Source organism: Sus scrofa, chromosome 6 (assembly GCF_000003025.6).
Source record: "Sus scrofa isolate TJ Tabasco breed Duroc chromosome 6, Sscrofa11.1, whole genome shotgun sequence".
NCBI classification, from domain to species: Eukaryota; Metazoa; Chordata; class Mammalia; order Artiodactyla; family Suidae; genus Sus; species Sus scrofa.
In genome coordinates, this window is record NC_010448.4 from 62,081,290 (window position 1) to 62,107,884 (window position 26,595).

General features: G+C 44.7%; 1 protein-coding gene and 1 pseudogene across 1 annotated transcript in view; one reads left to right on the forward strand and one right to left on the reverse strand.

The window, feature by feature from the left end:
* The window catches only part of ZNF134 (zinc finger protein 134), a 38,986-nt gene continuing 13,911 nt past the window's right edge, over positions 1,521–26,595 (forward strand). Inside the window, exons 1-2 of the mRNA XM_021097342.1 lie at positions 1,521–1,651; positions 4,909–5,035. Coding sequence (XP_020953001.1) covers positions 1,619–1,651; positions 4,909–5,035 — 160 coding nt within the window. The 5' untranslated portion in view covers positions 1,521–1,618. The remainder of the gene's footprint in view (positions 1,652–4,908; positions 5,036–26,595) is intronic.
* LOC110261330 lies at positions 14,361–15,250 on the reverse strand (annotated as a pseudogene).

Genomic DNA, 26,595 nt, shown 5'->3' on the forward strand with positions numbered 1-26,595 from the left:
AAAACAGCCCAAATCCAAACTGAGGAAGCCCCCATATTTTATTATACATAATACAAATAACCACACAGGTACTTGCTGTCAACACTTTGAGTCATTGAATTTCAAGGAACAGCCACAGTACACACACATCTCAGAAAAAGCAATACTTGGAGTTCCTGTCGTGCTGCAGTGGTTAACAAATCCAACTAGGAACCATGAGGTTGTGGGTTTGATCCCTGCCTTTGCTCAGTAGGTTAAGGATCCAGCATTGCCATGAGCTGTGGTGTAGGTCGATGATGTGGCTTGGATCCCAAGTAGCTGTGGCTCTGGCGTAGGCCAGTGGCTATAGCTCCAATTAGACCCCTAGCCTGGGAACCTCCATATGCTTCGGGAGTGGCCCCAGAAAAGGAAAACAAAACAAAACAAAACTTTGCTTGGATTTCCCGTCGTGACACAGCAGAAACAAATCCGACTGGAACCATGAGGTTGCAGGTTCAATCCCTGGCCTTGCTCAGTGGGTTAAGGATCCAGCATTGCCATGAGCTGGGGTGTAGGTCGCAGACGCGGCTTGGATCCCGTGTTGCTGTGGCGTAGGCCGGTAGCTGCAGCTCCGATTGGACCCCTAGCCTGGGAACCTCCATGTGCCACGGGTGTGGCCCTAAAAACACAAAAGGCAAAAAATAAAAAATAAAGACTTTGCTTGCTTGCTGCCTGTGTGTTCGTGGAGTTCATTCATGGACTGCCGTAAACAAGAACCTAGGTTCCGGTATCATCTTTCTGGTATCAACCTGACTCTGCTTGATTAGCTAGCATGGGATTGAGGTCAGAAGAGAATAGTTTTGGATAGAGAGATTAAGCATAAATTCAATAGGAGGTCTCAGTTTTAGGGGGACTTTGTTGTCACAGACACTGCTGATACCAGAAAGATGATACCGGAATCATCCGTGTTCTTGCGTGCGCAAAGAATGAACTCCGCGAACACACAGGCAGCAAGCAAGCAGTCCTTTTTTTGGGGGGGGGGGCTCCCTCGGCATAGGGAGGTTCCCAGGCTAGGGGTCGAATTGGAGCTGTAGCCACCGGCCTGCACCAGAGCCACAGCAACCCTGGATCTAAGCTGCGTCTGCGACCTACACCACAGCTCAAGGCAACGTCGGGTCCCTAACCCACTGAGCGAGGCCAGGGATCGAACCTGTAACCTCATGGTTGCAAGTCAGATTCGTTTCCTCCGCGCCACAAGGGAACTCCTCTCGTAACTTCTTCGCACAGGTGCCACCTTTCTCCGAGGTCCTGGTAAGTGGCGCCTTGCGCTTGGGCTCAAAGACGTGGGGACTATATTACCCAGAGGGCTCTGCGCAGGGCGTCTTCGGCATTGAGCCAATGAGAGTTTGGAAGAAGTGGGTTTCCGTAATGTGCGCACCTACTTGGGGCGGGACTTCCGGCGTCTCCCTCGTGGCGGTTGATTTGTCGGCGTTTCGTCTCACGTTCTGGAGAATAGAGTCAAGACTGAGAAGGTCCAAGAGGAGGTGCCGTCCGCGCTGCACTGAGACGCCGCCCGGGTGCTCCATTCCAGCCCCGGCAAAGAGACCGCCGTGCCCGCGTCCCGCCACCGCTCCTGGCCCCGCTCCGCCCAGAGTGTCCGATGGCGGCCGCGGCGCTTTGGGACCCGCCTCGGGTAAATGCTCGACCTCCGGGCCCTCACCCCACCCACCCGTGCCTAAAAGCGCCAGTGCGGGTCGCCTGCTCACGTGCCTGCAGCCCAGGCCCCGGTGTCCAAGACAGCGAGGCCTTCATGGGTCGGGTTTTTTTTTCTGACGGATTTGTGGTGGCGCGTGGGAGAGGGTTACAGGTGGAGGGGCCGGCAGGTGTAAGGACTTGGGGGTGCAAATGAGGCGGGAGGATTCGGGAACTCCGAGGTCTGCCTTAATGTGTTCAGGGAACAGAGAATGTGAGGCAGAGTCGCGCTTGGATGCCGGGCTGCCATTTTCAGGTGGCCCAGTCTCCTGTCTTTCCCATGGGAACAGAGCAAGGGGGCAAGACTCAGGACTGGAATGGCTCTCTGAGAAGTTGAGTGTCTTTTTTTTTTTTTTTTAGAAGTTGAGTGTCTTTTCTGTAGGTGATCTGTCCCAGCTCTTATCAGGCTCCCTGTGACTGCAGTGTGGAGAACTGAATGGGAGGTGTGAGGAAGGAGTTAGGAAGAACAGAGAGAAAGCTACTGCTATAGTCCCGATGAGTGTGGTGGCCTTGGAGGTGGTAGAAATGGTTGGATTCTGGATCTTCGTTCTTTCTTTTCTTTTTTTTTTTTAAAAGTAAATCTGCTCTGATTTTCTGATTTGGAATGTGAGATACAAACGTAGAAGTCACGGGAGTTCCCATCGTGGCTCAGCGGTAACAAATCCTACTAGTATCCATGAGGATGGGGGTTCCGTCCCTGGCCTCGCTCTATGGGTTAAGGATCTGCTGTTGCTGTGAGCTGTGGTGTAGGTTGCAGACACGGCTGGGATCCTGCGTGGCTGTGGCTGTGGCATAGGCCGGTGGCTACAGCTCTGATTGGACCCCTAGCCTGGGAACCTCCATATGCCTCGGACTTGCTTCTAAAACGCAAAAAAAAAAAAAAAAGTAAATAAATAAACTTTTTTTTTTTTTTTTTGGTCTTTTTAGGGCCCCACTCACAACATATGGAGGTTCCCAGGATGGGGGTCAAATCGGAGCTACAGCTGCTGGCCTGTGCCACAGCCACAGCTACGCAGGATCCAAGCTACATCTGCAACCTACACCATAGCTCCTGGCAACGCCAGAACCTTAACCCACGGAGCAAGGCTATGGATCGAACCTGAAACATGGTTCCTAGTTGGATTCGTTTCTGCCATGCCACACCGGGAACTCCAATAAATAAATGGAGCTTTTTTAAAAAAGGAAAAGGTACAAGTCATAGTTGATTGCAAGTTTTGGGGGTTTAGCAGTGAGAGGGATTGAAGTTCCATGAAATGGGATAATGGGATATGGAATTTGGTCATAACTATTAATTTTCAATCAGGGTATTAGGATTTTTTTTTTTTTTTTTTTTTTTGACCATAGTGTATGAGATGTTTCAGAGAACTAATGAGTAGAGTTATTAAGTGGGCAGCTGGGCACACAGGTCTAGGTCTCTGGGAGGGGTTTCAGTATAGAGACATCTGCAGAAGGTGGGGAAACTGAGTGTCTTACTTGGACAGCTAAAACAAAACACTTCGCTTTCTTACAGTTCTAGAAGCTGAGGAGTCCAAAACAAAGTGCTGGCAGATTGGATTCCTAGACAGGGAGTCTCTTCCTGCCTTGCAGTTGGTTCCCTTTTTACTGCATCCTCGCTTAGCTTTTTCTTGGTACAGGCGGGTGGAGGGAACAAGAGACATCTATCTTCCTCTTCGTGTAAAGTGTCCCTTCTCATGACCTCATCTGAACCTGGCTACTTCCCAAAGGCCCTACCTCCAGATACCATCACATTGAGGATTCAGGCTTCAATGTGTCCATTTTGGGAGGCTGCATACGTTGAGTCCATAACACTGTGAGTCACATTTAGTGGCAATGATCTTGGTCATGATGATGTTACTAATAGCCCAGGGAGAGAAGAGGGGGCTTTGAGGGCTTGGCCTCCTGCTTAGGTGGAGGATGAGACATCACAAACCGCAGGTGAAGGAGATACGTGGCCATGGGAGCGGTGTGGGAGGGAGGGTGGCGGCAGGTGATGTAGGCTTCTCAGGGCTGAGTACATTAGGCAGAAGTAGAGACATAGGGATGATGGAGTCAAGAGAACAGTGAGGCCAGGAGTACTGCTTATTCACTGTATGGTGGGCTCCTTAGTATATTGTTGTGACCTTGTGTGTCTAGGAAGTTGCAGTCATGTTGGTGGGTTAGTTAGGGGACACGTGGTCATCTGGGAGAGTCACCGGCCTGGGGCAGAAAGCCTCTGGGACTGGATTTTGTCTCTCTTTTTTTTTTTTTTTTTTGCTATTTCTTGAGCCGCTCCCTCGGCATATGGAGGTTCCCAGGCTAGGGGTCGAATTGGAGCTGTAGCCACCGGCCTACGCCAGAGCCACAGCAACGCGGGATCTGAGCCGTGTCTGCGACCTACACCGCAGCTCATGGCAACGCCGGATCGTTAACCCACTGAGCAAGGGCAGGGACCGAACCCGCAACCTCATGGTTCCTAGTTGGATTCGTTAACCACTGCGCCACAATGGGAACTCCTGGGATTGGATTTTGATGACGGTTAGGAAGAGAGAGGAAGTCTGTGATGGATGAGAGAGCACATCAAGCGTAGCCCAGGTGGAAGAGGATCGTGGGTATACGAGATCCACACGTGGTTCTGAGGGGCTGAGGTTGAAACAAGAAACAGAGTCGGACAGGACTGCCGGTGGCTGTGGGGACCACTGGGGTTCTGAATGGTATTGAATTTACCAGGCGCTCTCCATATGCCATGTGTTCTACAACATGGACCAAGGACAAGTAGATAGCTCTGTTGCAGGGAGGGACAGAGATGGGGACTGTGAGAGAAGAAGGTTGTAAAAATGATGTCCACGTGGAAAGGGAATGTGAGCTGATACCCTGCAGGCCCTGGCGTTGAGGACATGAGGGTGAAATGTTAGTCCACACCCTTGGCTGCATCTCAGAGGCATGAGCTGGGGCATCCTCAGAGAATTGCTTGGTAAGAGAGAGTCCTTTTCTGCACTCCAGGCCCAGAGCTTAGGTATAATCTGTCTGCCCATTGCCTGTTGCCACGGGTGGACAGAGTAATCAAAGGGACCATGAGAAGAGTGCACATCACTGTCACCAGGATCTGGACTCTCCTCTGAGATGGGGAAATGGGGAGGTGGGTGAGCAGTGGATGGGTGGATGACCTTGGGGTCCTATGAGAGAAGTTGATCATGGCATGAACTGTCCCCATCATGGCAGGCCTGTGTCACCTTTGAAGACGTGGCCATTTACTTCTCCCAGGAGGAGTGGGGGCTCCTTGATGAGGCTCAGAGATGCCTGTACCGTGATGTGATGCTGGAGACCTTGGCACTTACAACATCCCTGGGTAAGGCCTTCATATTCTTCTCAGGGTCCTTAGCCGGTCTGTCTTTCCCCATCCAAGAGGCAGCTCTGTCCATTGCACAGCTTGACCGTGGCCCTGGCTGGCGTCCCCACTTGCCTGGCCTCAGTGCTGTGGGTGCCAGTGCCGAGCTGTGTACTCTGCTCTGAGCACTGTGCTTCTCAAGCAGCCCCATCACCTGCTGCCCCGAGGCACGCAGGAAAGCGTCTGGGAGTTAGTCTGGCCGTCATCCTAGTAGACCTGGCATTTCTTGGTCTCTCCTTAGCTGGATGACTGTGTCCAGATGTGTGGCACTTGTGCTCCAGATTCTTTCTTTTTCTTCTTCTCTCTCTCTCTCTCTCTTTTTTTTTTTTAATTGGAGACATACTTGGGAGTACTCTGGTGGCCTAGCAGTAATCTGGCATTGTTACTACTGTGATGTGGGTTCTATCCCTGGCCTGGGAACTTCCACATGCTGTGGGCACAGCCCTCAAAAATAAAATAAACTTGAGATATGAGTGAGCTATGACATATTAGTTTCAGGTGTGTAACATAGTGATTTGGTATTTGTATATATTGCAAAATGCACACAACGGTGAGTCAGCGAGTCCAGTTAACAGTTAACACCCATTTCTTTCTTTCTTTCTTTCTTTCTTTTTTTTTTTTTTTTTTTTTTTTGTCTTTTTGCCTTTCCTAGTGCTGCTCCCACGGCATGTGGAGGTTCCCAGGCTAGGGGTCCATGTGGAGCTGTAGCTGCCAGCCTACGCCAGAGCCACAGCAACACAGGATCCGAGCCGCATCTGCAACCTACACCGCAGCTCCCGGCAACGCCGGATCCTTAACCCACTGAGCGAGGACAGGGACCGAACCCGCAACCTCATGGTTCCTAGTTGGGTTTTTTAACCACTGAGCCACGATGGGAACTCCTACACCCATTTCCATACAGAGTTAGATCTTTTTTTTTTCCTCCCTTCTGATGAGAAGTTTTTCTTGTTTTGTTTTGTTTTGTTTTTTTGCCTTTTCTAGGGCCGCTCCCACAGCATATGCAGGTTCTCAGGCTAGGGGTCTAATCGGAGCTGTAGCTGCCAGCCTATGCCAGAGCCACAGCAATGTGGGATCTGAGCTGTGTCTGCAGCCTACACCACAGCTCACGACAAAGCCGGATCCTTAACCCACTGAGCGAGGACAGGGACCGAACCCGCAACCTCATGGTTCCTAGTCGGATTCGTTAACCACTGTGCCATGACGGGAACTCCTGAGGCTCTGTTTAAATGATACCAGGAAACTGCCTTGTGTCCACCAGTGTTTTGGTGCAGATTAAGAACCTCACTAGTATCCATGAGGTTGCAAGTTCGATCCCTGGCCTTGCTCAGTGTGTTGAGGATCTGGTATTGGTGCAGGCTGCAGTGTAGGTCACAGATGCAGCTTAGATCTGGACTGATTGTGGCTGTGGCGTAGACTGGCAGTTGCAGGTTGGATTCGACCCCGAGCCTGGGAGCTTCCATAGGGCTAACTTTGGGTGCAACCCTTTAAAAAAAAAAAAAAAAAAAGGTATGTTTACACTATACTGTAGTGGATTAAGTGTGCAATGGAATTATCCTAAAAATCAGTATAGCTACCTTAATTAAAAAGTACTTTTTTTGGAGTACTTTTTTTGGCTCAGTGGTTAACGAATTCCACTAGGAACCCTGAGGTTGCGGGTTCAGTCCCTGGCCTTGCTCAGTGGGTTAAGGATCCAGCGCTCCCATGAGCTGTGGTGTAGGTTGAAGATGCAGCTTGGATCTCACATTGCTGTGCCTCTGGCGTAGGCCAGTGGCTACAGCTCCTATTAGATCCCTAGCCTGGGAACCTCTATATGCCATGTGTGCGGCCGTAGAAAAGACCAAAAATAAAAAAAGTACTTTTTTTGCTAAAAAATTCTAACCATTCCATTGTCCGGGCCTTCAGTGATTCATAGCAGTTACATCAAAGATCACTGATCATAGGTCACCATAACAAATACAGTAATAATGGAAAAGTTTGAAGCGTTGTGAGAATTATCAGAAGGTAACACAACAACACAAAGTGAGCAAATGCTGCTGGGAAGATGGCACTGACAGACTTGCTGGACACAGGGTTGCCACAAACCTTCAGTTCGTAAAAAACACAGTATCTGCAAAACCCAGTAATAAGGCCGAGAGTTGGAGTTCCCTTGTGGCACAGCCGGCTAAGGATCCAGGGTCAATGAAGTGGCTCAGGTCGCTGCTGTGGCATGAGTTCTTTCCCTGGCTCAGGAACTTCCACATGCCACGAGCGTAGCCAAAATGAAAAACAAATAAACCCATTTAAAAAATAAATAGAGGAGTTCCCGTCGTGGCGCAGTGGTTAACGAATCCGACTAGGAACCATGAGGTTGCGGGTTCGATCCCTGCCCTCGCTCAGTGGGTTAACGATCCGGCGTTGCCGTGAGCTGTGGTGTAGGTTGCAGACGCGGCTCGGATCCCGAGTTGCTGTGGCTCTGGCTTAGGCAGGTGGCTACAGCTCCGATTCAACTCCTAGCCTGGGAACCTCCATATGCCGAGGGAGCGGCCCAAGAAATAGCAACAACAACAACAGCAACAGAAAAGACAAAAGACAAAAGACAAAAAAAAAAATAAATAAATAAAATAAAATAAAAAAATAAATAAAAAATAAATAGAGCCAAATGCTATAGTATGGTGTATGCTGTAAGGTGTTTCGTGGTAGCTACATATTCTTTTTTTTTTTTTTTTTTTCCTGGTTTTTAGGGCAACACCCACTGCATCTGGAAGTTCCCAGGCTAGGGATTGATTGGCACTACAGCTGCTGGGCTAGGCCACAACCACAGCAACACGGGATCAGAACCACGTCTGTGACCTAAACCACAGCTCAGGGCAACACCAGATCCTTACCCACTGAGTGAGGCCAGGGATCAAATGCACATCCTCACTAGTTGGATTCGTTTTTGCTGTGCCACAACAGGAACTCCTCTTGAGATTTTTATTTTTTCTATTATATTTGATTTACAATGTTCTGTCAATTTCTGCTGTATAGCAAAGTGACCCAGTAATATATATATATATATATATATATATATATATTCTTTTTCTCACATTATCCTCCGTCATGTTCCATCACAAGGGACTAGATATTGGTCCCTGTGCTATGCAGCAGGATATTGCTTATCCACTCCAAATGCAAAAGTTCGCATCTACTAACCCCTTTGTTCTTTTTTATGGCTGGAGTAGTGTTCCACTGTGTATATATACCACATCTTCTTAATCCAGTCACCTTTCAGTGGACATTTAGGTTGTTTCCAAGGTCATTTCCATGTCTTGGCTATTGTGAATAGCGCTGCAATGAACATAGGGGGTGCATGTATCTTTTTTGAATAAAAGTTTTGTCTGGGTTTATACCCAGAAGTGAGATTGCTGGGTCATATGGTGGTTCTATATTTAGTTTTTTGAGGTACCTCCATGCTGTTTTCCATAGTGGTTGTACCAATTTACATTCCCACCAACAGTGAAGGAGGGTACCCTTTTCTCCACACTCTCTCCAGCATTTGTTATTTTTGATTTGTTAATCAGCCATTCTGATCAGTGTGAGGTGGTACCTCATTGTGGTTTTGATTTGCATTTCTGTAATAATTAGGGATGTTGGGCATTTTTTCATGTGCCTACTGGCCATCTGTATATCTTTGGAGAAATGTCTATTCAGGTCTTCTGCCCATTTTTCAATTGGGTTGTTGGTTTTTTTGCTGTTGAGTTGTATAAGTTATTTGTATATTTTGGAGATTAAGCCCTTGTCAGTTGCCTCACTTGAAACTATTTCCTCCCATTCCATAGGTTGTCTTTTTTTTTTTTAAACCGTTTCCTTTGCTATGCAAAAGCTTGTCAGTTTGATTAGGTCCCATTGGTTTATTTTTGTTTTTATTTCTGTTGCCTTGGAAGACTGACCTAAGAAAACATTTGCACAGTTGATGTCACAGAATGTTGTGCCTGTGTTATCTTCTAGGAGTCTTATGGTGTCTTGTCTTATGTTTAAGTCTTTAAGCCATTTTGAGTTAATTTTTGTGCATAATGTGAGGGTGTATTATAGTTTCATTGATTTACATGCAGCTGTCCAGTTTTCCCAGCACCACTTGCTGAAGAGACTGTTTTTTGCCCATTTTATATTCTTGCCTCCTTTTTCAAAGATTTATTGACCATAGGTCTCTGGATTTATTTCTGGCTTCTCTGTTCTGTTCCATTGGTCTGTATGTCTGTTTTGGTACCAGTACCACACTGTCTTGATTACTGTAGCTTTGTAATATTGTCTGAAGTCTGGGAGAGTTAGGCCTCCTTCTTGGTTTTTTCCCCTTCAGGATTGCTTGGCAATTCTGGGTCTTTTATGGTTCCATATAAATTTTTAGATTGTTTGTTCTAGTTCTGTGAAAAATGTCCTGGGTAATTTGATGGGGATTGCATTGAATCTGTAGATTGCTTTGGGTGTATGGCTTTTTTTTTTTTTGGTCTTTTTTCCAATTCTTGGGCCGCTCCCGTGGCATATGGAGGTTCCCAGGCTAGGGGTCAAATCGGAGCTGTAGCTGCTGGCCTATGCCAGAGCCACAGCAACCCAGGATTCGAGCCACATCTGCAACGTACACCATAGCTTATGGCAACGCCAGATCCTTAACCCACTGAGCAAGGCCAGGGATCGAACCCGCAACCTCATGGTTCCTAGTCGGATTCGTTAACCACTGAGCCATTTTAACAATATGAATTCTTCCAATCCAGGAGCATGGACTATCTTTCCATTTCTTTGAATCCTCCTTAATTTCCTTGATTAATGTTTTATAGTTCTTAGCATATGTCTTTTTTGCTGTTTCTTGGGCTGCCCTGGTGACATATGGAAATTCCCAGGCTAGGGGTCCAATCGGAGCTGTAGCCACCAGCCTATGCCAGAGCCACCACAACTCAGGATCCAAGCCGTGTCTGCAACCTACACCACAGCTTACGGCAATGCCGAATCCTTAACCCACTGAGCAAGGCCAGGGATGGAACCTTTGTCCTCACAGATCCTAGTCGGATTCGTTAACCACTGTGCCACAACAGAAACTCTATCAGCATATAAGTCTTTAACCTCCTTGGTCAGGTTTATTTCGAGGTATTTCATTTTGGGGGGTGTGATTTTTAAAAGGAAGTATGGGAGTTCTCATTGTGGCGCAGTGGTTAACGAATCCGACTAGGAACCATGAGGTTTCGGGTTCGATTCCTGGCCTTGCTCAGTGGGTTAAGGATCCAGCGTTGCCGGAAGCTATGGTGTAGGCCACAGACGCGGCTCGATCCCACGTTGCTGTGGCTGTGGTGTAGGCCAGCGGCTACAGCGCCGATTGGATCCCTAGCCTGGGAACCTCCATATGCCATGGGGAACGGCCCTAGAAAAGGCAAAAAGACAAAGTAATAATAATAATAATAAAAAAAAATAAAAGGAATTATATTTTTATATTCCTTGTCTAAAATTTCATTGTCAGTATACAGAAGTGCAACTGATTTCTGAATATTAATCTTGGATTCTGCTGCTTTGCTGAATTCATAGATCAGTTCAAATAGTTTTTGTTTGGAGTCCTTAGGGTTTTCTATATATAGTATCATGTCATCTGCATAGAGTGACAGTTTTACCTCTTCTCTTTCAGTTTGGATACCTTTTATTTCTTTTGTTTGTCTGATTGCTGTGGCTAGGCCTTCCAATACTGTGTTGAATAAAAGTGGTGAGAGTGGGCATCCTTGTCTTGTTCCAGATTTTAGTGGGAAGGCTTTCAGCTTTTCTCTGTTGAGTATTATATTGGTTGTAGGTTTGTCATAAATAACTTTTGTTAAAATATGTTCCCTCTATACCCACTTTGGTAGAGTTTTTATCATGAGTTGGTATTAGATTTTGTCAAATGCTTTTTCTGCATCTATTGAGACGATCATGTGGTTTTTTTCTTTTGTTAATGTGGTGTATGACGTTAATTGACTTGTGTATGTTGAACCATCCTTGTGAACTTGGTTGGGATGAATCCCACTTGGTCGTGGTGTATGATCTTTTTTATATGTTGTTGGATTCAGTGGGGTAAAGTTTTGCTGAGAATTTTTGTGTCTATATTCATCAATGATATTGGCCTGTAATTTTCTTTTTTGGTATTAGGGTCTTCGTCTGGTTTTGGTATTAGGGTGATGGTGGCTTCATAGAATGTCTTTGGGAGTGTTCCTTCTTCTTCAACCTTTTGGAAAAGTTAAAGAAGAATGGGTATAAGTTCTTCATATGTTTGGTAGAATTCCCCTGTGAAGCCATCTGGTCCAGGACTTTTGTTTGTAGGGAATGTTTTTATTATATATTCAACTTCATTTCTTTTCTTTTTTTTTTTTTTTTTTTTTTTTTCCTTTCTTTTTTTAGGGCCACACCCTTAGCATATGGAGATTACCAGGCTAGGGGTCTAATCAAAGCTGTAACTGCCAACTTACAGCACAGCCACAGCAACACCAGATATGAACTATGTCTGTAACACTGGATCCTTGACTCGAGAGGCCAGGGATTGAACCCGAAACCTCATGGTTCCTAGGTGGATTCGTTTCCACAGCACCATGATGGGAACTCCTCAACTTCATTTCTAGTGATTGGGCTGTTCAGTTGATCTCTTTCGGCAGGCTGTAAGTCTCCAGAAAGTTGTCCATTTCTTCTAGGTTGTCCAATTTGATGGCATATAATTGTTCCTAGTATTCTCTTATGGTTTTTTGTATTTCTGCAGTATCTGTTGAGATTTTTCCTTTCTCATTTCCTATTTTGTTTATCTGAGTTCTTTCTGTCCTCTTCTTGGAGAATCTGGTCAGAGATTTGACAATTTTGTTGTCACTATGAACTTCTCTCTAAGCACTGCAGTATTCCATAGATTTTGAATGGTTGTGTTTTCATTATCGTTTGTCTTGAGGTGTTTTTTAATTTCCTTTTTGATTGGATCATTGACCCATTGGCTTTTTTAGTAGCATGTTGCTTAGTCTCCATGTAGTCAGTTTTTTTATCATTTCTTGTGGTTGATTTCTGCTTTCATACCATTGTGGTCAAAGAAGATACTTGAAATAATTTCTGTACTCTTAAATTTGTTGAGGTTAATTTTGTGCCCCAATATGTGGTCAGTCCTGGAGAGTGTTCCATGTGCACTTGAAAAGAATGTATATTCTAATTTCTTGGAAGTAATGTCCTGAAAATGTAAATTAAGTCTAACAGTTCTATTGTGTCATTTAGGATCTCTGTTACCTTATTGATTTTCTGTCTAGAGGATCTGTCCATTGATGTGAGTGGGGTGTTAAAAGTCTCCAACTATTAATTGTATTCCCATCAATTTCTCCTTTTATGTTTGTTAGTATCTGTTGTATTTATCTGGATGTTCCTATATTAGGGGCATATATATTGATAATTGTAATATCCTCTTCTTGAATGAATCCTTTTATCATTAAATAGTGTCCTTTTTAATATTTTATTTATTTATTTATCGATTTATTTTGCTTTTCAGGACTGCACCTGCAGAATATGGTGGTTCCCAGGCCAGGGGTCCAATCAGAGCTACAGCTGCCAGCCTACACCAAAGCAACACAGGATCCAAGGAACGTCTGTGACCTACACCACAACTCACGGCAACACCAGATCCTTAGCCCACTGAGCGAGGCCAGGGATGGAACCTGCATCCTCATGGTTCCTAGTCAGATTCATTTCTGCTGCACCACGAATCCGACTAGGAAACTTCATAAATAGTTTATGGAAACTCCATAAATAGTGTCCTTCTTTTTCTTTATGGCCTTCATTTTGTCTGATGTCAGTATTTCAACTCCTGCTTTCTTGTCTTCTCCATTAGTGTGAAATATCTTTTTCCATCCCCTCACTTTTAATTTATATGTGTCCTTTGCCCTAAGGTGAGTCTCTTGTAGGCAGCATATTGTAGGCTCTTGTTTTTTAATCCAGTCTGCCACTCTATGTGTTTTGATTGGAGTGTTCAGTCCATTGACATTAAGGTAATTATTGATAAATATGTATTTATTGTCAGTTGATTCTATGTTCCTCCTTTATTCCTTTATTTTTTTTGGTTGGAAATTTCCCTTTGTTTATGCTTGTGTCCTCTTTTTAGTTTTTGTGAATATGCAATGTTTGGTTTTGATTTGTAGTTTCCCTGTTTTTCAGATATGCTAACCTCTTCCTATATATGCTTGCTTTAGCTTGATAGTCTTATAGACTCAAACACATTCTAAAAGTCAAGATTTCTATCCCCACATTTTATGATTTTGAAGTCCTTTCTTTTTTTTTGGTCTTTTTAGGGCCACACCTACAACATGTAGAGGTTCCCAGGCTAGGGGTCGAATCAGAGCTACAGCTGCTGGCCTACACCACAGCCAGAGCAACATGGGATCCTTAACCCACTGAGCAAGGCTAGGGATCAAACCCACAACCTCATGGTTCCTAGTCGGATTCGTTTTTGATGTACCATGATGGGAACTCCTGAAGTCCTTTTTTTAATATCTTCATGTTTGTCCTTTTGCTCTTTGTGTTTATCATTGCTTTTACAATAGTGGGTTTTTTTTTTTTTTCTTTTACATATGTATATTGGCTTATTTAAGTGCTTGCTTTCCAGTTGTGATTTCCTCCATCCTATTTCTCCTTTCTTCTTTTTTATTTAGAGGAGCCTTTTTAGCATTTCTTTTAGAAAGGGTTTAGTATTGATGTACTCTTTTTTTTTTTTTTTTTTTTTTTGTCTTTTTGCCATTTCTTGGGCCACTCTCACAGCATATGGAGGTTCCCAGGCTAGGGGTCTAATCGGAGCTGTAGCTGCCATCCTATGCCAGAGCCACAGCAACGTGGGATCTGAGCCACATCTGCAATCTACACCACAGCTCACGGCAACGCCGGATCCTTAACCCACTGACCAAGGCCAGGGATCGAACCCGCCGCATCATGGTTCCTAGTTGGATTTGTTAACCACTGCGCCACGACGGGAACTCCTTCTTCTATTTTAAATGATATTCTTGCTGGGTAGAATATTCTGGGCTGAGATTTTTCCCTTTTAGAATGTTGAACATATCTTGCTACTCTTTTCTGGCCTGTTGTGTTTCTGTGGAGAAACCAGCTTTATGGGGGGGCGGTTCCCTTATAATTAAGTCTTTGTTTTTCTCTTGCTACCTTTAGAATCCTCTTTAACTTCTGCCATTTTTGTTATAGTATGTCTTCGTGTGGGCCTGTTTGGGTTCAAATTGTTTGGGGCCCTCTGTGCTTCTTGTACCTTGAAATCTGTTTCCTTTAGATTTGGAAAGTTTTCAACCATAATTCCTTTTTTTTTTTTTACTTTTATTTGCATTTATTTTTGCGAAATTTATTTCCACGCCATAAGTTTTTGCTTCTTCAGTTTCTTCGGGATATCTTTTTCTTCTGTGCAACCTCTTCTTCTGTTTTAGGAACAGTCTGCTCTTTTTCAGTAAGGACCATTTCATTGTGGCAGGGAGATCCCATGTAAGGGTTGATCCGACCATGCACTTTGTAAGTTCTGTGCTTCATCTTGGGGGCTTTGTTCACGTGGATGTGTTCAACGACCAGAGAATTTACATCTAAGCCTTTAAGTTCAGCATTACTCTGCATTTTTAAGCATGTGCAATAAAAATCCAGCACTTTTGGGGCCACTAACCCTGTGTCCAGCCGCACTGTTTGGCCTGGGCACACCTACCAACTCCACCATTGTAACAACAGACTGGCACACTTTGCTTCTGTAGAGGGACATCCTTCAGATCCTTGGTGGCTTATCAAAAATGCATACCCTTAATGGCCTGGGCAGTTTCACGAGTGTTCTTAAAAGAGCACATGAAGATTTGAACCTCTTGATTTGCATGATTTTGTGGGGGTTTCTGGGTGGAGTTAATAGCAAACCATTTTTAGAGGTCACCTTAGGCCGTTTACGGAAAAGCCATGATTTCTTCAAATATATTTTCAATCCCCTTCTCTTTTTCTTCTCTGTCTGGAATCCCTATTGTGTGTAGATTGGCCCACATAGTATTATCCCATAGATCTCATATTGCTTTCATGTTTTGTCATTTGGTTTTCTGTCTGCTGTCCTGATTGGGTGATTTTCATTATTCTATGTTCCAAGTCACTGATATGTTCCTCTGCACTATTCATTCTGCTCTTTAGAGCTTTTGTGTGTGTGTGTGTCTTTTTAGGGCCACACCTGTGGCATGTGGAGGTTTCCGGGCTAGGGGTCGAATTGGAGCTACAGCTGCTGGCCTGTGCCACAGCCACAGTAATGCCAGATCCGAACCACATCTGTGACCTACACCACAGCTCACGGCAATGCCGGATCCTTAACCCACTGAGCGAGGCCAGGGATCAAACCCCCAACCTCATGGTTCCTAGTCGGGTTTGTTTCTGCTGCGCCAAGATGGGAACTCCTCTTTAGTGCCTTTAACTCAGCTTGTATCTCTGCAAATGAATTTTTGAATTTTTCTTGGTTCCCCCTTGTATTTTCTAGTTCCTTTCTGAAGTTACGTACTTTACTGTTTATACCCACTCTTAATTCCTTCATATTCTCCTTAATCCCTGCAGTATTTTCACTGTCCCCTTTTTGAACTTTGTGTCTGTTAGAATGCAGAGATCTGTTTCATTGTTTGCTTCTTCAGGTGAATGCTCTTCTTTTAAATGGGAAGGGTTCCTGAGCGTCTTTATTTTGCTTATATTTTTCTTATTCCGTGAATTCAGGAAAAACTACAGTAGTCTTTGAGGGCTATTTATATGCGTGAGCACCCCTGGGTATTTTGTGAGAGCTTACTTTTTATTTTTAAGGTGCCATGTGTGCTTCCAGGGAGATGGAGGCAATGGCCATGGCTAGTAGCTAGTGCCTGGTTTCTGGGCCCTTGACAGTAGCAAGGACCTATGGAAAGGTGGTGCAGGCTGCTCTAGTTGCCTGCACCCTGGCAAGTGGCAGCAGCAGGGCAGGTGCGTTCCCAGGGGAATGAGATCAACAATGGGTGGTGCTGCATTGCAGTGCCATTTTCTTTACCATCCTCTGAGGTACCTGGGGCTGCAGGTTGTACCTGTTCACAGATCCCTAGTGGTGGCCGGCCAGGCTTACCTCTTGTGTCTGAGATTACTGCTGTGGTTTGCCCCTGCTGCCTGTAGACCATGCAAGGGGTGCCTTGTGCTTAGCCCCCCACCTAGCCCACACAAGAGGGCCCTGTCGTCCATAGCCTTCGCATGTGGTACCTCACCCTTTAAGAGTGTGGGCAGGGAAAGATACTCCTATGGCTGTCTGCCCCTCCTCCTCTTTGCCCTCCAACAAATGGTGCCTTGCTTCTCTTCAGGCCCAGACCTCCTCCTGGGTTCCCTCAGCTGTGGTGCTTGGCTTCCCATTCTGTGGTGCACAACTCCTTAGCCCCTCAGGCTATCTGCACACAGCCAACCCTAGCCCTCACCCTGAAACTGACCTCTATATCTGAGTGTCAGTGCCCAGACCCGACCCAAGCATCTCAGGCCGTGCTGTCCAGGGCAGTGGTGCAGATGATCAATGCAGCTCTCATTCTGCTTTTCCTCTTCAGTCCAGCTTCTGCACTTTTCTCCTCGATTTTAAGGTCCGTCTGTCTGGACTGATCTCACTGTCAGTTACGTGGCTTCCCAGGGTGTGGGTTCTTTTCCTCTTTAAAGCTCCCTCTCAGGAGGGATTCTTTTTCTCTCTCTCTCAATTCCTTTTCTCTCTGTCTCTCTCTCTCTTTTTTTTCCCCTTTTGCTCTACCCAGTTATGTGGAGAGTTTCTTGCCCTTTTTCCTTTTTGGAGGTTTAAGGTCTTCTGCCAGTGTTCACTAGATGTTCTGTGCAAACCATTCTACATGAAGTTTTTTTTTTTTAATGCATTTGTGGGAGAAGGTGAGCACCACATCTTACTCTTCCACTATCTTGATCCTTCTCCACATATTCTTAAATAGTTCTTGAATACCAGCCACTCAGTTCCACCTGTATTTCCCTAGGCCTGGACTTCTGCATAGTATGTACATGTTTCTTGCTGACAGCTGTTCGCAGAGGGCCAAGTCAGTGATTCTGCCTCTCCTCCTCGTGTGGCATCTTATATTTGTTTTCTTTGTCCTGGAAAGTTACCCCTCTTTCTCAAGTGATCTTTAGAGGCTATACTGTAGAGCAACCCTCCCTTCAAAATAATGCCTCATCCTGAAAACATTCCCATGGATTCATTTTCTGGTTTGAATGTATGTGTATGACACACATGTTTGTGGGACTTCCTCTCCCACTAAAGTTAACATGCACTTTACTAGCATTCCTCTGCTTTCAGATTGTTGGTGTGGAGCACAGGGTGAGGAGGTACTTTCTGAGCAGAGCATTTCTGTGGGAATGTCACAGGTCAAGACTTCTCAGTCAGTTTCATCGACCCAGAAGACTCACCCCTGTGAGAAGTGTGTCTCAATTTTGAAAGACATTTTGCAGCTGACTGAGCTCCAAGCAACATATCCTGGGCAGAAATCATACTTTGGTGGGGGGTCCAGGGACTTCTGGTTAAATGAAAACCTTCACCAGTACCAAGAGCATAGCAGTGGAGAAAAAATCTTTAAAATGGACATGGACAGGGCCTCAATTGTGATGGGCTGCAGATTCTATATGTCAAGAAAGCCCCTTCCCTGTGGGGAGGGTGGAAAGAACTTTCTAGTTACCTTGGGCCTTCTTCAGCACCAGGCCACTCCCAACGGTGAAAAGCCACACAGCAACATTGAGTGTGGGGAGCCCTTAAACAGTGGAAAAAACCTTAGCAAGTGGATTGAGAGCAGGAAAATTTTTGGCAACACTCACACACTTCACCACCAGAGAGTCTGCACTGGAGAAGGTCTTGATGAGTGTAGCAAATGCAGATATGGATTTGTTCAGCACCAACAAATTCACATTGGAAAAAGGCCTTACGGGTGTAGTGAATGTGGAAAATTCTTTAGCCGCAAAACCCACCTCATTCGACACTGGAGAGTTCACACTGGAGCAAAGCCTTATGAGTGTGGTGAATGTTGGAGATCTTTTAGCCAGAAATCTGATCTCATTCAACACCAAAGAGTTCACACTGGAGAACGGCCTTATGCATGCTCTGAATGTGGGAAATCTTTTATCCAGAAATCCATCCTCATCAAACACCAGAGAGTACATACTAATGAAAGGCCTTATAAGTGCAGTGAATGTGGGAAATCGTTTAGGCAAAGTTCTGGCCTCCTTCAACACAAGACTGTTCACACTAGAGCAAGGCCTTATGAATGCACTGAATGTGGAAAGTCATTTAGCTGTAAAAACCACCTCATTCGACACTGGAAAGTTCACAGTGGAGTTAGGCCTTATGAGTGCACTGAATGTGGAAAATCTTTCAGTGAGAAGTCTGTTCTTAATCAGCACCAAAGAATTCATAGTAGAGAAAGGCCTTATGAGTGCAGTGGATGTGGGAAATCCTTTAGCCAGAAGTCTGTCCTCATTCAACACCAAAAAGTTCACACTGGAGAAAGGCCTTATCAATGTGGTAAATGTGAGAAATCCTTTAGCCGCAAAACCCACCTCATTCGACACAGGACAGTGCACACTGGAACAAGGCCTTATGAGTGCAGTGAATGTGGGAAATCCTTTACTCAGAGCTCTGGCCTTCTTCGACACAGGAGAGCTCACATGCAGGGAATGTAGGAAATTCTTTAGCTGCAAACATCAAAAAGTTCACACTGGGGAAAGGCCTTGTGTATGCAGGGAATGTGCCTTTCTCTTAGTATGATTGTGTTGGGGGAAAGGCTCTGTGAGAAACCCTCTTCCTGAATTGAATCTCATATCCAAATATTCACAGACTGGGGATTGATTCACCATAAATTTTGCATTATGTGGGACGTGTGTATAACCTGCCCAGGTACCTTGCCAGATAGATCTCTGCCAGTTTCATCCTACCTCTAGCATCTGGCAGGTCCTCAGTTGGCATCAGTCACTGCCCCAGTATGCTCAGTGCATCTGGCCTCTGCTCTCCCATTTGTTGGGGGAAATTGTGTCTTGAGCCTTGCGGGCTCTTCATCTTTTCTCTGACAAGTTAGGGCACAGGGCTAACCCTGTGTTGCTCCAGAGAAGGTGGTCTGAGTTCTGCTACTAGCCTGTAGGGAACTAGCTTTTCCAGGGACACACTTGGTCTCAGGTAGTGCTTGTGGTGAAGAGTTCCAACTTCCAAGTCACCAAACCAGAAATTGCCTCTTGCACATTGCTCTGGCTTATGCAATAATAAAGGCCTTTTTGTTTAAACACCTTAATCTTGGAAATCTATTCACTGTGTGGAGTGAATAGCACAATAGGACTGTCACCTTGAGGGGTAGATAACTTTTGTGGAGATCCAAACTTAGGGTGCCTCAGAGGGGACAGTTTGATGGCCTCATTTTCGCCTCCTGTGCATTATGGTCAAGACCTCCTCGGAAAGACTTTGTAGTTCGTAGTTTTTTGCCTGGATGCCAGAGATCTGTGGGTTCAAAGGTCTTCATGAGGAAGGGGCAGTCCACACCTAATGCTTCTGGAGACAGCATGGACTTGCTTTCTTGCTCAGGATAACACACAATGTCCAACTATTGAGGGGAATCTTAACCCCAGGTTTTTCAACCAAGTCATATGCTCTGATACTCAGAATTCAGTAGACTAGTGTCTGTAGTTGTAAGATTTCAGGAGCAGGGAAGACCACAATTGGTACAGAAACATTGGTCGATAGAGAGTGGAGGAGACTGCAGCAAACTGTGGAGTGTTCCTGTTCTAAAGATGCAACCAGAGTTCTCGTCATGGCACAGCAGAAATGAATCCGACTAGGAATCCAAGAGGTTGCGGGTTTGATCCCTGGCCTTGATCTGTGGTTTACAGATCCAGCATTGCCGTGAGCTGTGGTGTAGGTCGCAGATGTGCCTTGGATCTGGTGTTGCTGTGGCTGTGGGGTAGGCCAGCAGCTGCAGCTCTGGTTAGACCTCCTAGCCTGGGAACCTCCATATGCCTTGGGTGCGGCCATAAAAAGACAAAAAACAAAAAAATAAAGATACACCCACAGCAGTTCCCATCATGGCACAGTGGAAACGAATCTGACTAGGAACCATGAGGTTGTGGGTTTGATCCCTGGCCTTGCTCAGTGGGTTAAGGATCCAGCATTGCTGTAGCTGTGGTGGAGGCTGGCGGCTACAGCTCTGATTGGACCCCTAGATTGGGAACCTCCATGTGCCATGGGTAAGGCCCTAAAAATGCAAAGAAAAAAATTTATTATTTTCTTCTAAACATTTTTTTCTTTTTCTTTTTTTTTTTTAATTGTTATTTCCCCAATACCATCTTTTTTCCTTACTGTATAGTATGGTGACCCAGTTACACATACGTGTTTACATTCTTTTTTCTCACATCATCATGCTCCAAAAAAAAAAAAAAAAAAATGAATTAAAAAAAAAAAGATACACCCACAGATTTCTCCTGACAGTGACTGCAGGATGAGTGTATCAAGAAATCTCAGGCCCTCCAGGTAGGTATGTTTGTCTTGTGAAATCATTGGCAGGCAAAATAACAGTTGTGGGTATTCCTGTAACTTTCCTGCGCTATTCACCCCAAGGCCATTGCTATACAGACAGTGGAAGAAGGATGGAGAGATACATGGTCCAGGCGTGTGGTTTTTATAAACCAGCCAGCAGTTGTCTTGACTCTGCTGGAAATGGCCTTCATTGTTGGCCAGTATTTCCTGCCATTGAGAGGAGACTGTACCTCAAGGCACAAGGAGGGAGATAGTGGAGTCAATACATAGTTGTCAAATCTAATTTTCTGAAAAATGGGATACTTAGGAGTTTTTTTGGTTTTGGGTTTTTTTTGGTTTTTTTGTCTTTTTAGGGCCTCACCCTTGCCACCTTGAGGTTCCCAAGCTTAGGGATCTAATCAGAGCTACAGCAATGCCAGATCCGAGCTGCATCTGCATCAGCTCATGGCAACACCAAATCCTTAACCCACTGAGCAAGGCCAGGGATCAAAGCCTCAACCTTGGAGTTCCCCTCGTGGCTCAGTGGTTAACAAATCCAACTAGGAACCATGAGGTTGCGGGTTTGATCCCTGGCCTTGCTCAGTGGGTTAAGGATCCGGTGTTGCCGTGAGCTGTGGTGTAGTTTGCAGACTTGGCTCAGATCCCACATTACTGTGGCTGTGGTGTAGGCCGGCGGCTACAGCTCTGATTTGACCCCTAGCCTGGGAACCTCCATATGCTGCAGGAGCGGCCCAAGAAATGGCAAAAAGACAAAAAAAAAAAAAAACCCTCAACCTCATGGTTCCTAGTTGGATTCGTTTCCACTGCACCACGTCAGGAACTCCAATACTTAGATTTTTATTATGAACCGTTCCTTAAACCTCTGTTAAGGTATAATGGGTATAGAATAAGTTGTACGTATTTAAAGTGTACAATTCGGTAAGTTTTTACATGTATACACTCACTGCATAGCTGTGTTTACTGCTGTGGTGCCAGTTTGATTCCTGGCCTCGGTAACTTCTGCATGCCGCAGGTACAGCCAAAGAAGGAAAAGACAGACTCCATGTTATGACTGCTAACTAGTCTTATTGCCAGCACCTTCAAACCTTAACATCCCTTTGTTGGGGTATGTTTGGATAACCTAGGATCTCTTCTAGCCTGAATTGTCCTACTAATTTGTCCTATTATCTGTAAATGTGCATCTACTCAAAGACTGTCATTACTGATTTATTACTTACAATCTTCCAAATCCTGGTCAAGGACTTAACCTTAATCCCCCAGCTGTCCTCTGTTCCAGCAGCATCTCCACCTCTTCTGCTGCTTGTTTGTCCAGCTTGGTGTTCCTAGCTTAATATATCCACCAAAACCCTCAAGAATCTTGAAACTATTTGTTACTTGATAAAGTTCCCCCAGGATTTCTTCTGTCTATATTAATATTCTGTTGCTTTTCTACAGAGAAAAGAAAAGCACTATATGATTTTACTTAACAACAGCCTCTGCCTCCCAGATCTAAAACAGGAGTTCCTGTCACAACTCAGTGGAAATGAACCTGACTAGTTTCCATGAGGGTGCAGGTTCAATCCCTGGCCCCACTCGGTGGGTTAACCACTAGCTGTGAGCCGAAGTATGGGTTGCAGGTAAGACTCTGATTAGGTGTTGCTGTGGCTGTGGCATAGGTGGCAGCTGTAGCCCTAAAAAACAAACAAAAAATAAAATCACTTATGGGCTCCCCTGTGTTGAAATGTAAATGACCCCTCAATTTAGGATCGATCCCTCCATTAATGCCATGTAAAGATGACTTTCCCACGTCTTAGTTTCTGAGGGGTCTTGTTTTTAGTTTATCAAATGTCTTGACTGATAAACCACCCATCACTGACCTTCAGTCTTTTAATCTGTTTTACAAGTAACATCAGTGGAATTTATATGCTCCATAAAATAACTACTCTTCATTCTGTGACCTAGTACATTTTCTGATCTACTGGTCTACCATTTCTCTCCCTCACCCTTTATGGGTAAACTTCTACGAGCATTTTCTCCTTTTTATTTTTTTATTTTTATTTTTTGTCTTTTTGCCTTTTCTAGGGCCGCTTCCCAAGGCATATGGAGGTTCCCAGGCTAAGGGTCTAATTGGAGCTATAGCCACCAGAGCCACGGCAACACGGGATCCAAGCCGCGTCTGCAAACTACACCACACCTCACGACAACGCTGGATCCTTAACCCACTGAGCGAGGCCAGGGACTGAACACACAACCTCATGGTTCCTGGTCAGATTCATTAACCACTGTGCTGAGACGAGAACTCCCATTTTCTCTTTTTGTTTCCATTATCCCAACTCCTATGTAGTTCTCTCAAATGGGAGTTTTTATTTTCACAACTCCATCATCATTAAAGAATTCCTAAACACAGTAACGTCGTCTAAGATTTTCCTTAAAGTTCCTTTCAGCACTTTTTTTTTTTTTTTTTTTTTTTTTTTTTTTTTTTGCTTTTTAGGGCCACTCCCATGGCATATGGAAGATCCCAGGCTAGGGGTTGAATCAGAGCTGGAGCTGCCGGCCTACACCACAGCCACAGCAATGCAAAATCCAAACCACATTGCAGCACTATTTGCAATAGCCAAGACATGGAAACAACCTAAATGTCCATCAACAGGGGAGTGGATCAAGAAGATGTGGTACATATACACAATGGAATATTACTCAGCCATTAAAAGGAATGAAATACTGGCATTTTTAGCAACATGGATGGACCTAGAAATTACCATGCTAAGTAAAGTCAGACATACAATGAGACACCAACATCCAATGCTTTCACTGACATGTGGATTCTGAAAAAAGGACAGACTGAACTCCTTTGCAGAACAGATGCTGACTCACATTGAAAAACTTATGGTTTCTGGAGGAGACAGTTTGGGAGGTGGGGAGAAGTGCTTGGGTTATGGGATGGAAATCCTGTGAAATTGGATTGTTATGATCATTATACAACTACAGATGTAATAAATTCATTTGAGTGATTAAAAAAAAAAAACTAAGCCACATCTGCAACCTCCACCAGAGCTCATGCCAGTGCCGGATCCCTGACTCACTGAGCAAGGCCAGGGATCAAACCTGAATCATCATGGATACTAGTCAGATTCATTTCCACTGTGCCACAGTGAGTACTCCCCTTTCAGCCGCTTTTGACACCATTGTTTTTTTTCCTATTCTTAACCCAGTATGCTCTTTTCTAAAAATGCATTCCCTTTATATTGTAATGAATAGGAGCTCAATCAGCAGTTATTTTTCTCTTCACAATCTATACACATTCTAATTGTAATCTTAAGCAATGGCATGGTTGTAAATATCATAATAAATATGATATCATAAATATTCTAAATAAGTATCTCCATCCCCCAAATCCAGTGATTATCTGATGATCTATTTGCAACCTATTCCTGGAGTTCTAATAAATGTCACAGATTCAACACCTTCAGACTTCTCAGCTTTCACTTACAAATTTTTTTAATAAACTTTTTTTTTGGATTTCCCATTGTGGCTCAGTGGACACGAATCTGACTAGTATCCATGAAGATGCAGGTTTGATCCCTGCCCCTGCTCAGTGGGTTAAGGATTCGGCGTTGCTATGATTGCAGACGTGGCTCAGATCTGGCATTGCTGTGGCTGCGGCTGTGGCCAACAGCTACAACTGATTCACCCCCTAGTCTGGGAACCTCCATATGCCAAGAGTGTGGCCCTAAAAAGACCAAAAAAAAAAAAGCCTTTTTTTAAGAGCAGTTGCAGCAAAATTGATAGGAAAGTACAGCAATTTCCACAATACCCCATGTGCCTGTATATACATAGCCCCCCCCCATTATCAACATCCTCCACTAGAGAGGTTTATTTGTCACAATTGATGAAACTAAAATGACACATCACCCAAAGATCATGGTTTGCATTAGGGTTTATCCTTGGTGTATATTTTATGGGTTTGGATAAATGTATAAAGGCATGTATCCATTGTTCTGTGCTGCTCTTAGCCTGTCAGTGCCCAGTGTTGTGGTTAGACTGGCTTTTGTGGTTCTTATTATGACTGGAGGATGCCCTTTGGCAGTAACCATGAGGAGACTGAAAAAACTAGAGTTTCGTTATTTACAAAACCTGGAAATTACATAGCACGTCTGGGGCTACATAGCAAGGTCTAGAGGAAAGAGAGAGATAGTACCTGGCCTGGGGTTCTGCTGCTACTGTGGTCAAGTGTGGGGGCCTCAGGTCTCATGGGCTTACTTTTTATTGTAGAAACTTAAAACACACATTGGTGGTGTAAATATTTATGCGAATTTAAAGCACAGGAGTGCCTGTCATGGCTCAGCGGAAACAAATCTGATTAGCATCCATGAGGACATAGGTTTGTTCCCTGGACTTGCTCAGTAGGTTAGGGATCCGGGGTTGCCGTGAGCTGTGGTGTAGGTCCTTGTAGGTCTGTGTGGTGTACTCGTGGCTCCAATCAGGCTTTGCTGTGGCTGTGGCATAGGCCAGCAGCTGCATCTCTAATTTGACCCCTGGCCTGGGAACCTACATATGCCATGGGTGTGGCCCTTAAAAAAAAAAAAAAAAAAAGGAAAATGAACATGAAGAAAGTGAACTACTTAAATATACATGGTAAACACCCAACGTGTGTCACATATTATTCTTGGGGAATGCAATGTCCCGGGATCATGGCACGGGTAAGATAGCAAAGAACTTTACTGAAGTTGAGAAATGAAGATATTGGACAATAATGAATAATAAATAAGTTATACTATATGCTATATGATGCTAGGTGTCTTAGGGGAAAAATGTTCATTTGGGGGATGAGCAGGGAATGAGTGGGTCTACTATTAAATAGTAGTCCATTCCACTCCACTCCCTCCTCCCCCTTGGCAATCACAAGTCTGTTCTCTATGTCTGAGTCTGTTTCTGTTTTGTAGATAGGTTCATTTGTGCCATATGTACAATTTTTTTTTTTGTCTTTTTAGGGCTGCATCTGCCACATATGGAGGTTCCCAGGCTACGGGTCAAATTGGACCTGTAGCCACTGGCCTACACCACAGCAATGCCAGATCTGAGCCATGTCTGTGACTTACACCACAGCTCACAGCAACACCAGATCCTTAACCCACTGAGTGAGGCCAGGGATTGAACCTGCAACCTCATGGATACTAGTTAGATTCTTTTCCACTGAACCACAATGGGAACTCCATGCCATATTTTAGATTCCACAAATAAATATTATATGGTGTATGTCTTTCTCTTTTTGGCTTAGTATGATCATCTCTAGCTGTACACTTTAGCATTTTTTACTTGATGATCCTTTTCTCTGCCCTCCAGGCTACAGTGTCCTCAGAAATGAAAATGAAGATAGTTCCATTTGTGCCTCAGTGGTAACGATCCCAACTAGTATCCATGAGGACATGGGTTTGGTCCTTGGTCTCACTCAGTGGGTGAAGGATCCAGCCTTGCCGTGAGCTATGTAGGTTGCAGATGAGGCTCGGATTTGGCATTGCTCTGGCTGTGGTGTAGGCCTGCAGCTACAGCTCCAATTCAGTCCCTAGCCTGGGAACTTCCACATGCTGCTGGTGTGGGCCTAAAAAGACAAAAAGGAAGGAAGGAAGGAAGAAAAAGAAAAGAAAAGAAAAGGCAATTAAAGTGAATCATATTTGGGAGGCAAAATCCTCAGGTTGACCAGAAACACAGCTCAGCCTTGAGCTAATCTTTCATTTCACACGTCTTATTGCCCTTGTCTCATCTGTCATTTCCACCTGAAACTTTTCCTACCATTGAGCTTTGTTTCCCCTTGTCTGCTCCTACTTCTCTTTCCAAATGAGTGAATTAATTAATCACTACTGACAGCTTCTAGTAATTTGGTATTTTGTTTTGTTTTGTTTTGTTTGAGGACTGCAGGTGTGGCATAATGCAAGTTCGCAGGCTAGGGGTCAAATTGGAGCTGCAGTTGCCACCCTACACCACGGCAACAGCAGTGCCTGATCGGATCTGCATTTTTGGCCTACACCACAGCTCACAATAATTCAGGATCCTT